This window comes from Ostrinia nubilalis, chromosome 9, assembly GCF_963855985.1.
Source record: "Ostrinia nubilalis chromosome 9, ilOstNubi1.1, whole genome shotgun sequence".
NCBI classification, from domain to species: Eukaryota; Metazoa; Arthropoda; class Insecta; order Lepidoptera; family Crambidae; genus Ostrinia; species Ostrinia nubilalis.
The window spans coordinates 3,639,595-3,652,777 of NC_087096.1; the positions used below are offsets into that span (position 1 = coordinate 3,639,595).

The 13,183-nt window shown below is 37.3% G+C and overlaps 1 protein-coding gene across 4 annotated transcripts in view; it reads left to right on the forward strand.

Moving 5' to 3' along the window:
* Positions 1-5,295: 5,295 nt before the first annotated feature.
* The window catches only part of LOC135074413 (lethal(2) giant larvae protein), a 53,456-nt gene continuing 45,568 nt past the window's right edge, over positions 5,296-13,183 (forward strand). Inside the window, exons 1-2 of one of the 4 annotated variants that reach the window (XM_063968700.1) lie at positions 5,296-5,336; positions 5,888-5,980. In XM_063968700.1, the coding sequence (XP_063824770.1) occupies positions 5,897-5,980 (84 nt within the window). In that variant the 5' untranslated portion in view covers positions 5,296-5,336; positions 5,888-5,896. Of the gene's footprint in view, positions 5,456-5,694; positions 5,816-5,887; positions 5,981-13,183 lie in introns of those variants that run through there. The other 3 variants (XM_063968699.1, XM_063968698.1, XM_063968697.1) reach the window with 3 other exon arrangements.

The following is a 13,183-nucleotide window of genomic DNA, read 5'->3' on the forward strand; positions in this document are numbered from 1 at the left end:
TTTTACCGCGACTGTCGGTAATTATTCATAATAACCGGTTATTATTAATAATAGCTGTGCCCGCGACTTCGTCCGCGTGGACTAATGACTTTGGGTAGGCACTTTTAATAATTTAGTCTAATTATTTTACAAAGGCCTATGTTCAGCAGTGGACGTCCTATGGCTGAAATGATGATGATGATGATTTTACAAATAGCTTTTGCCCGCGACTTCGTCCGTGTAGAAGTCGAAAAAGTTCTTATAGGATTTTTAAATGGTTTTTAACGTTATTATCTAAATGTTTGAATACTATTTGATCGTTTAAACACAGTGAATGATTCAATTACATAAATTTTTAATGATACTTTTCACGGCTTCGCTCTCATGAATGTTAACGACCGTCAAAAGCACGTCGATAGATGGCAGTCACTTATTTAGACTTTGATTTGCTCGTTTAAACACAGTGAATTATTCAATTACATAAAATATCTTTATTGACTAAATTTTAAATATTATGAACAGTTCTATAAATGTAATATTTAGTTCCTAATTAGGACTAATGATACGTTTCACGGCTTCGCTCTCATGAATGTTTACGACCGTCAAAAGCACGTCGATAGATGGCGTTTTTAAAGATATTTCTCACCTCTTAACTATTTATTGAAATTTAGTTTGTCACATATCGTCATAAATTGTAGCATATGTTAGCCTGGGTTATAAATAATAATACTGTAAAGTTTCAACAAAATCCGTTTATTAGTTTTTGCGTGAAAGAGGAACAAACATCCAGACATCCAGACAAAAAGGTTACAGTGAGCCAACCATAAAAGATAGACATATGCTGTCGCGGACTTTTTTGTAGAACTTTTAAAGGGGAAAATCCTATCATACATAATTTATGCGAAACTTTAACCGTTTACGCAGCGTCAGCTCTCAAAAGGAAAAAAATCACTGATTTGAAACATTCTTCATTGGTGCTCCGCTCCTAGTGGTCTTAGCGTGATGATATATAGCCTAAAGCCTTCAGGGATTAACGGACTATCCAACACAAAAAGAATTTTTCAAATTGGTCCAGTAGTTCCTGAGATTAGCGCGTTCAACCAAATAAACAAACTGTGATTAATAAATTGCGCCACTACAAACCGTACCAACAGATGGCGCTGTTACCATCTTACTATGGCAAACTCCACCGCGCATACAATCCTGCATCGCGGTGACGAAGTTTTTTACCCTGCCCAGTATATATAGACAAACCAAGATTGTGTAAATTAGATGCACTAACACCATAGCTTCCTTATGGTGGTTGAGCGTCATGTTCCACAACTTCAGCTTTATAATATTAGTATAGATTTTCAATTTATCACATTAACCGTAACATGTACACGCAAAATTGGCACCACTCGACATACATGAATGGGCTCACTCTTTTGCTAACCATTCCAGCAGTATTATGATTTACCTACTAGCTTTTGTCCACGGTTTCATTTGTGTATGAAACTATGACTATGGTACAGACCAATTTTTGATTTTCAGACAGACATTTTTTGTGTTTCACATACGTTTTAAGAAACGAAGCTCTAAAAATAAATCGGTGTTACCGACCTAGATTTACATTTTCAAAATGTAACCTATTTTAAGTAAAAAAAACTAATCTGTTTATAAATATTCAAAGCCACATCACAAAGCTATAACGTCGCCCAAATCCTGGCAAACGGTGTTAAGGCCAGCCCTTCCTTTTACATATTCATGGTGAAAACAATCTTTAAAGGTAAAGCTGGAAGGAAACCTTTGTCGCGAATTAGCTTGGCAATTTTGTTTTAATACCTACCCCATTGGCATAATATCAAGGCAAATAGATACCGACATTCTTATTTATAAATTAATTTAATAGACGTTCAGTATTACAAACCACATCTAGGATTCTACAAAATACTTACACAGGATTCTATTAGGTAATAAAATGTCTGTCATAAACTATTTACTAACACTATGAGAAAATATAATGAGTTGGCGATATCATCCAACTAAGACGACTATATTTTCGTTAAATCCCTGTGGATCAGCGAAGCCATTTACTTAAATTTCAATGGCACGAGTCGAGTGTCCATGAAAACTTCTCGCCCTCGTTCGCTAAGTCCTACCCATGAAGCTACCTACCCAGCGCAGCCTCGGACGGAACACCTAATTTTTCAGCTGGCCTTCAATAGTCGAGAATAAAACGTATTTTTTATCATAATGAGGATCAGTACTGTTGTAGAAAATTCAATAAAACTAGTATCTACGTTAATCTTTAAGACATAAGAAACATATATCTTTTTGAATTATCCAAATCGGACCATTACTTACGAAGATATTAAGTAATAAAACATAGGCCGTTTTTGCCGCTAAAAGTCAACGTACGCAGGACCGCGTGACGTCATTATATCCGAATCGAGCGCAGCCGGCGTACTATTGGGATGGAAAATATTTTTTTCCAGCTAAACTATCAGTTTTAGAAAAAAACTTTTAATAACATTTATTCATCAAAATAAAGTAACCTATCGACCAGTAATTTTTAAAAATAAAAATTGTGAAAAATAAGTATCGCTATGTCCAAAAACCACATTTTCATAGGATTCGATGCAATGCGGAGACGCGGTTGGGGTGAGTGTAACTTAATGATTGTTTGTATTGAACATAATAATACATAATATGATGCTAATACCCAGTTTCTGGCCTGGGGGGGGGATAAGTCATACCCAGCTTATAGCCTGGGGGGAGGGGCTAGCCTTACCCAGCTTCTGGCCTGGGGGAGGGGAGGGGGTCAAGTCATAACCAGTTTCTATGGGGTGGGGGGAGGGGCTAGCCTTACCCAGCTTCTGGCCTGGGGGGAGGGGGAGGGTTCAAGTCTTACCCAGTTTCGGGCCTGGGGGGGGGGGGGGGGTAAATCATACCCAACTTCTGGCCGAGGGGGAAGTCATCATGCCCAGCTTATGACCTGGGGAGACGAGGGGGGCGGATTAAATTAGGCTAAGATTAAATAGATTTCCAGGAGGGAGCAGCTGTCCTTTCCTGCAGCAGCTGGCCCGCCCATGGGATCGGCGAATAGATAGGTAGGTACGTAGGTTTAACTCAGAAAAACTAAATAACAGGTAGGTATTGCGTGTACATCGAAATGATCTTCATAGCAATGTCTTGTAGCCTAGACAGAGTGTATCTGCCTCAGCTATACCTTATTGTTAGAAGTAAATAAATTAATACTTATACATTTTTATATTTTACTTGGAAGAAGATATGACTCTAACAACACTTAAGAACAGTTTATTTGAATAAATCGCCAAATATACCACCGCGGAGACCCCAATCGCGTCTCTGCGTTCCATTGAATCGTATGAGCGTATGGATTTTTTGCGTTATTTTTCACAATTTCTATTTTTTAAAATTACCTATCGATAGCTTACTTTATTCTGATGAATAAATGTCATTACAAGTTTTTCTCTAAAACTGATAGTTTGGCTAGAAAAAAATATTTTCTATCCACGCAGTACGCCGGCAGCGTTCGGATCGGATATAGTGACGTCATCGTCCCCGCGCCGGGCGGTCAGTGAACTTTTTTAGTAATTTGGCCATAACTTCGTCAATTTTTGTCGTAGAACAAAAATTTTTGGACTGTGTATTAAGGATTTCTTAGCCCTATAAATCTGCATTCACAGCTAAAAATCGAAATGATCCTCATTGTAAAAAATTGCTACGAATAAGGTAGGTATCATTTACTTATTAGTGTTTTCTTATCATTAAGCGTTTAAAGCCTCACTACTCGCATTGTGCCGATTGACATTGCTTTCAATTAAAAGAATTTTAAGAGTTTTAAGTGAAATAATTACTTGTACTACCTACTTAGGTACCTAATGCTTTTTCAAAATTATTATTTCTGGGGTCCAATCAATTCAAATCAATTACCAAGGCCAAGGGTCCTTTGGCCTTGGTAATTGATTTGAATTCCCGCCTTTTGATTTGAAGTCACTCAGGAATGAGTTAAGATATTTGAACGTTTGAATACCTACTATTAAAAAAACATACAATAATATTTATGTGAAAAAAATATTTTATTCAAAGGAAAAATATTGGGTTAATCAAACAATGCGTATAATACATGCATAATTTATTGTATTCAAATTAAAATAAACTCATGTTAAAATTTTTGTTTTTACAAAACGTCATTCTGTTATTTAGTTTTTGAACGTATCTTTAACTTTTGTTGCCAGAGTAAAAAAAATCCTTATCAGTAGGGTAGTTCAAAGTAAAGTGAAAATTACACTATCGTTTAATAAATTGGAAAAATTAAATTATTACAATTTAAATTAATTATCGGTGATCGAGTATTTTTTTAGATTTAATGATGCTTTTTTTTCACTTAGAATAAGAAAAAAAATTAAAAATCAACAATGAGTAAAAGATCACAAAATTAAGTCGATCTCCAATCTCCATAAGCAAAAACGTAAAACATTACATAGATGATTTGGATACACCTTGAAAGGAATGTAAACTTTAGCTTTGTTGAACGTCAACCAACTCCCTGGCTACCCTGTCTGTATAACCACAATTATTAATGAAATACTGGAGTCTGGATAAGCTTCAATATGGTATATTTAATATTAACCCTTCTACTTAATAATTAGAAATTCTAAATCCATAAAATCTTTGTTTAGCATCTGAAAACTCTTTGTCGTGCAGTCGTTCATGTGTACTAAGGGGCCATCCATAAAGTACGTCACACGAATTTCATGATTTTTTTACCCCCCCTCCGTCCTTGTTACAGGTGGTCACATTTCTGAGACCCCCCCCTCCCTAGTGTGACGTCACATGTTTTGCAATTTCACATCGATAAATTATTAAATTAACAGCAGTTCCGAAATTAGTTTTATTTCCATTTAAATTAAGTACTTTTTTTGTGAAATCAACATTATATCAAATATTTGAAACAATTGAAATGTGATGTCACGAAACTTAGGACCCCTCCCACCCCTTGTCACACCATGTCACACTTTGTCAACCCCCTCCCCCCCTCTTTACGTGTGACGTACTTTATGGATGACCCCTAATTTGTCACATCTTTTTAAAAATGCACGACGTGCATCTTAAAAAGGATGTGACTATTAGTTTGTAAATAAATAAAAATCTAACATAAATATGGTAGATTATCCTTATTCGAAAAAAATATCTTTTCATCAAAAGTAATTTTTATTTCTACAAAGACACTTTTCAAAGAAACTTTTTTAGGGAAATAGGGAAATTTTCATAAGATGCTGGCAGCACCGGCAGTTAGTCACGTCACGTCATTTCTCGGCGCTAGTGTGGGTTTTCGTGCGTTCGGATTTGTGAGTGCTTTTTCATGTTTGTGTGTATTTCTGACGCCGTTTTTGTGAGCTGTCTGCTATCTGATTATCTCTCTAATTTTGGATTTCATCACTAAAACTCCTCAAACTGTCGTTCAAAGGTTTGTAAAGTATATTTCTATGGTTGAACCCTTTCATTTGTAGCCAGGTTTGGTCGGTCACGGAGTAATGTTTGCTATTCTGCCGTGTCAGACAGGCGTTGTCTCTGGGTTTAGAAAGGGATAAAGTTTATATTGAAAGAAATATGAATTTCGTAAATGCTAAATTTGGATTCTTGGGTATCTGTAATGTTATCTACATGCCGGTTATCTTGCAATTTGGTAGAAAAGCGGTGTTTTATCTGTGCGTGGGATTGACGGTAACGCTGTAGTGTCGGTGCCTCGAGGCAACCAAAAGTCAGTCGGCTTTTCAGTGCCGGTCGGTTTGCTAGTGTTCGCGCGTAGTCCAAGCATGAGATAATGGTAGGGTTGTGCTGTATGCATTTTTAAAATTAAAGTGTGGTGCAGAGTGCTAAGTGGTTGTTATGCTTTCAGGCCGGCAGAATGCTAAAGTTCATACGAGGCAAGGGCCAGCAGCCCTCAGCTGAAAGACAAAAACTTCAAAACGAACTGTTTGCATTTCGCAAGGTAAGTTTAGTTATAAGTTTGCAATAGTTTCCGCTGAGAATCAATCAATTCAAATCCCATAAAGTTATTCTTGAACTAAATAATAACTTTTACGTGTTATGTAGTTTTTAAAAAGTGTTATTTAAATGTAAATATTTCTTAGGGATTTTTGCCTTAACTTATGGAATCCCTTTCAATATTATTTTTGAATTGGAATAAAGTTGGGAAGGTTACTCATTCTGATAACATTGGCACAGGTATAATCCTTATTCAAGCTGTTAACCTCAATTTCAAAATGTTGTTTTTCACAATCTTATCTCTTAGCCCTACAGTATTTACTTTCTGATTGTGGTATAGTTAATTTTTACCATATCTACCATAAATTCGGAGCCTAAACAGGCCAGGGTCGCATGACTTTAAACTTACAAGTACTTGCACTATCTTGATTCATTATGTTTATAATTAGAACAACATTCATGTTTTAGTAATTCACATAATGTACTGAATGATTGACTTCATAGTTGTTTATGTACTTTACTATCAATACAAATTACTCACATGACTGTTACGTTTTAGTATTTTTACTATTAATATAATATAATATTAATAATCTTCTTCTTCTTCGGTCTTTAATAATTTGCAACGATTTATTTCATTATGTACGTTTATGATCCAAATAATTCCATTAAATAGTAAAAAGTGCCGTTTATAAAAATTATTATTCATACTTCAAATCAAAAATATTATAATTTGAATATATTTTTAACAATGACTTTATTTGCTTTAAATTGATCATCCCATGTCAATTACTTTTAATAGGCTCAGACTTCTTAGTCCGAAGATTTTAAATCATTTGTCGACTAATCATTTGGCTCATAAAAATGTTATCAAATTTTTATTAATGCCAATTGTTGCTGCCAATTGTAAGAACGTTCCATGATGCCATCGCACAGAATACATTGGCTCAAGGGCAAACTGTTCAAAGTAGCGTGCCTACTTATTAATAGTTATCGTTGATTACAAGTTGTGTTTGTAACAGGTTCTACATTAGGGTTAATGACCCTCGAATGGGCATGTTAATGCACTAAGCCATCAGTCAGCCTGTTAGACCAGATTACTTGAGTGGCTATTGAGATCATTTGCTTCATACTTAAATGCAACAATAATTTTCTAGGAATTCCTCAATTATTGGTATTGCACTTGAAGTGATTTCCTGGTTACAGAATCTACCTACTAGATTGCTATTCAAGTAACTTACACTGAGTCATTGATATGAATGGAAGTGTTTTCCACTAATGCACTTTATCAGTAGTAGCTTTCCCTGCGGCTTTACCTGTATAAATTTTTTCAGCCTTTGTAAGTCAAGAAGAATATAACATTTTCTGGTGAGAAATCGGTCAGGACCTCAGGAATATCTGGAACTACTGTCTAGAGACCCGCCCACAAACAAACTTGCAAACTTTACCTCTATAATATTAAGATTGCAAAAAGAACAAATGTTGTATATCCTTCACTTCTATTGTGTAACCTTCAAGGTCTAATGAATCATGAGTGTACTATAATTATAATACCAGTTTTGTCCAGGACAAAAGTACCTGGTGCTTCATGAGAAAACCAAAATAATAATAATAATAATAATGTAAGGTTGGGTCTCGTGGTACTAAAGAGCTCCTCCTCATAGACATGACCATTAGCCAACAAGTTCGACGGAGCAGGAAAGCTCTCTCTGCTGCCTGGATTGACTATAAGAAGGCCTATGATTCGGTGCCTCATTCATGGCTAGAGAGGATTTTAGAGTTGTATAAGGTAGATGCAACTCTGAGATCCTTTTTAAGCTCATGCATGGGGCAGTGGACTACAGTCCTTCGGCAACCAGGTGGTAGTGAGAGGTCTCCTGATCCATTGAACTTCATAAGGATTGAGCGAGGCATTTTCCAGGGTGACAGTTTGAGTCCCTTATGGTTCTGCCTAGCACTGAATCCTCTTAGCACTCTGTTAAAGGATTCAGGGCTTGGTTATCGGCTTCGAAAAGGGGGTGAGGTCATTAGTCACCTGCTCTACATGGATGATCTCAAGTTGTTCGCACCAAAACGACAAGACCTGGTGAAGTTGCTAAAAACCACACAGGTATTTAGCAACGCCATCAGGATGGAGTTTGGTGTAGACAAGTGTGCGGTCTTACATGTAGAGCGGGGAAAAGTTGTGAATTCCCCGAATTTACAACTTTCTGAGACAATGACACTCAAATCTCTCTCCGAAACTGAGACCTATAAGTATCTTGGTATGTCAGAATCGTTAGGTATATCGGTAGAAGACATCAAAAAATCGGTGAAAGAACGCTTTTGTAGCCGACTGACAAAAGTTCTTAATAGTCTTTTGTCTTGCGGCAACAAAGTAAGAGCTTTCAACGGTTGGGTGATGCCTCTATTAATATACTCCTTCGGCATACTAAGATGGACTCAGACTGAACTTGACGCCCTGGATAGGAAGGTACGTCAGCAGCTCACACAACATCGCATGTTACATCCGCGTTCATCTGTGATGAGACTGTACATTCCACGGAAGTGGGGTGGTCGAGGCTTTTTAAATGCCAAGAACCTCCACAACCGTGAAGTGTGCAGTCTCAGGGATTATTTCCTTGCCAATGAGTGCGGAATGCATCGCGATGTTGTGGCAGTTGACAAAGGCCTCACGCCGCTCTCCTTGGCGAACGAGAACTGGCGCAAGCCAAAGGTCCTGAGCGTCGCGGATCGGAAGGACGTATGGAAGAGCAAGGAGCTGCACGGGAGGTTCTATCGGGCCCTTACAGGTCCTGATGTAGACCTCCTCGCCTCGGTGAACTGGCTACGCTTCGGTGACCTCTTTGGGGAAACCGAGGGTTTTGCTTGTGCAATTGCTGACGAGGTCATGATGACGAACAATTACCGAAAATATATCCTGAAGGACGGTACGGTCGACATTTGTCGAGCATGCCACCGTCCCGGAGAGTCACTCAGGCATATAATTTCTGGTTGTTCGCATCTTGCTAACGGTGAGTACTTGCACAGGCATAACCTAGTAGCCAGAATCATCCATCAGCAACTTGCTCTTCAGTACGGCCTTCTTGAATCTGAGACGCCTTATTACCGATACCAGCCGGTGCCAGTTCTCGAAAATGGTCATGCATTGCTCTATTGGGATCGTTCTATCATCACAGACAGGACTATTGTCTGTAATAAGCCTGATATTGTGGTGGTTGACCGATCCCAACGTCGGGCAATGCTCGTTGACATTACCATCCCGCATGACGAAAACCTCGTGAAGGCCGAGAAGGAAAAGCAAAGCAAATACCTTGACTTGGCCCACGAGGTGACCGCCATGTGGGATGTTGACTCGACGATCATTGTCCCGATAGTTGTCTCGGCAAACGGGCTAATAGCGAAGAGCTTCGACCAACATCTAAAGAAGCTCTCGCTGGATGGTTGGCTCAAGGGTCAGATGCAAAAGGCGGTGATCCTCAGCACGGCACGCATTGTCCGGAGGTTCCTCAGCCTGTGACCCTGACCACCGGTAGCTTGGGCCCTGCTCCGCTACCAGCGGAATAACTATTTTTAAGTATTTTTTTATAATGTATTTTTATTTATTTTTTTTGATAATTTACATTGTAAAAAAATATTTAAAATTAAGAACCAAAGTTAATAAAGATAATAATAATAACAAAAAAAGACATTATAACGAAATTCAAGCATCGACTCAACATATTACTTAGATCTCAACTTAATTCTAAAAATCTGACAAAATCTATTAATTCATTCGCAATATCTTTACTTACCTACTCATTTGGAATTATCACATGGAGCCAAACAGACCTAAAACAACTACAGCGTATAGTACATACTACAATGACAGCTCATCGCAAACACCATCCAAAAGCATGTGTCCAACGCATCACACTACCACGAAAAGAAGGCGGCCAAGGCTTCATTGACATAAACAACTTGCACAATAAACAGATAAAAAATCTCAGACACTTTTTCCATGATAGAGCAGAACTTTCAACACTTCATAAAGCGGTAGTCTACTGTGACAAAAATTTAACTCCCCTTAACTTGCATGACAATAACACACAAAAGAATGAACACATCACACCTGATCCTGAAAAAGCGTTCATGTGGAAGCAAAAGGTTATTCACGGCCGACATTACCACGATCTGCACCAACTTCATGTCGACAAGGCAGCGTCGAACGCATGGTTGCAGAGTGGACAGTTGTTCCCTGAAACAGAAGCTTTCATGATCGCCATTCAGGATCAAGTGATTGACACTAAAAACTATCAAAAATACATTCTGAAGAAACCAAATATTACTGATACATGTAGAAGATGCCATAGCAGTCCCGAGCACATACAGCACATTACAGGCGCCTGTAAAGCCATCGTACAAACTGACTACAAACACCGACATGACCAGGTAGCAGCAATAGTTCATCAACATTTAGCATTTAAATTTCATTTCCTCACACAAAAACTTCCTTATTATAAATACCAACCTACTACAGTTCTGGAAAATCAAGACTACAGAATATACTGGGATAGAACCATAATTACCGATAAAACCATCCACTACAATAGACCCGACATAACTCTTCATGACAAAAGTAATAAAACAGTATATTTAATTGATATCGCAGTATGCAATACACATAATTTACAAACCACACAATCTGAAAAACTGGCAAAATATCGAGACCTAGCAATAGAAATCATGACGCAGTGGCGAGTAACAACAGTTCTAGTAGTCCCTATAGTGATATCCACTACAGGCGTCATCCCTAGGCAGCTACATACGAGTCTTAACACCCTTGACATAACCCCGTCTATATACAAATTACTACAGAAAGCAACTATTTTAAATACGTGCAGGATAGTGAGAAAGTTTTTAAACATTTTATAACGTGACTAGGATGCATTTGGCCTCGGCCCGTGCTCCTAAAGTTAACCTCTTAGGAGAGAAAAAACACTAAAATACATACAATAATAATAATAATAAATATCCTTGGACATTTTACACTACGCCGCTAGCCCCAAACTAAGCAAAGCTTGTACTATGGGTACTAGACAAATGATGTTACATTGTTTGTGCTAGTACAATAACCAAGGCAGTGAGACAAAAGTGGGTCATAAAACCTCTGTTTTACTTTGCTAATTTTAACTTTTTGTTTACACGACCATTGACGGCCACCTAGAGGGAACGTAAAGGAACACTCTAAAATTAGTTGACAACTATTTCGGGACATGCTATTCCTGAGTGCTGATGGTAAACAATCTGGCTATTTATACATCCCACATGTGTCTTGTGCCCTGGACGGAGGTGTTGATCTTTTAATTAAACATTTACGGTAACGTAGTTATGTTATTAGGCACTGTTTACTTCTTTACATATTAATAAAAAGAGAAAAAGAATAATTTAATAATCGTACTAAACATCAGGACAAGGAAATTGGCAGAAAAATAAATAATTTATAATTACAGGAAGTAGATGCAACAAACGAAAACAACACACGAAACAAAAAATTAAGAGCAGCAGCACAAATGTGTCGTAAGTCCAACTCAAAACAAAAAAGTGCGTAGTACGAAAGTGACTGACTTCTCGTAAAATGTTTCCACCCGCCACTTTCATGGGGCATCACAATCATTGGTGGCGTTAAAATTACTAAAAAAGCAATAAAATCAGAACCGCATTGTTCTGTGCTATACCTGATAATTGATTCTAACTTAATTAGAACCAGCATCTTAATTGGTTTGTTCAACTTACTGTTATAAAATTTAAGTTTACCAAACATTTTAAGGTTGGGTTCCGAAATTTTGTAAAACATTACTTTATACACGATACATGGAGTCACTATACAAACAGTATTGGTATCGCCTGCGTTATCAGTCAGATAAGTGGACGATAGCGATAGCATTCAATCAATATCTCTTTGTAAATATTCTAAACTCTGTAACGTTTGCCCTTACTTGTTCTTTGTGTCCAATATAGAATAGCTAGTGCTAAAACAACATGCTTGTTGTAGATTAAAATAATTCCTCCAATAATCTTGAATTGGTACCAGGGATTGTCCCTAACGCGGTCATGCCCTCCGTATCTTATGTACTAGTTACCGACCCATTCTCTGTCCCAGTCGCAGAGTCTGTTTATAATAAAACAATTGAAGTTCATTCCAACCTCTATTATTTTTTACATTATTGGCAACTTTACTTGAAAAACAATATCGCGCGCGTATTTGCTCACCGTTCAGACCTACCCTGGACTACGACAAACATTTTAAAACCAAAATCAGCTCAATCGGCTCAGCCGTTCTCGAGTTTTAATCAGACTAACGAACATCAATTCATTTTTATTTATATAGATTAATAGAATTGTGATAGAAAATGACATTTCGATGCTGTTCCTGCCTCTTTCAAAACCCAGACACGCTCTTCGAGTCTTCTCTGAGTATTGAGTAACGAGTTATGAAATAAATATTATGAATAACATAAAAATGATTCATCAAACTGCTTTTTAATGAGATTGCCCAGACATAGTCATAATGCGACACTATATCCTCAAAGTACGTACGTATGTATTAAAATTCTACGACCTTCAATTCAAAACAGGTTTCATTCCAATGTATCGGAGTAAAACAGGTTAAAATATTTCTTTATAAAAAATATAAAATATAACATTTCTTAATTAAATTGATGACTACCAAAAGTTTACATTCAAGCACGATCTGTACTTATTTTAATCTTTTCCATGTGTCAAGTAGAAAAACCCCGCTATCTGTTTGTTTCTGCAAAAACCGCACGCTTCTGCATAACCTAGCTGTCAAATAGAGCAACCAACGATACCACATGTCTTTTAAAATCCAAATCTTAAATTGCACAAGTCACGCATCAGAACTTATTATGACTAATTCAAATTGATTATAATTCATATCCCAGTAAAAGCATTGGGTATAATAACGAATACACTCCAAGATATAACAGCATAAGCAATAAAGACCACGCCCGGCCTCGCCTAACTCGTTATCACATCCTACTGATACTATAACAAAGGCGATAGCCCTACGTTGCCTTGGATTTCGGTCATTGAAGAAAAATGCCTTAATCTAAAACACTTCCAATCATGTTTGTATGATGCCCTTCGGTTATGTAAAGGTGAAAACTTCGACAATAACATTCAGTAAGTTTCAGTCAGCTGACGA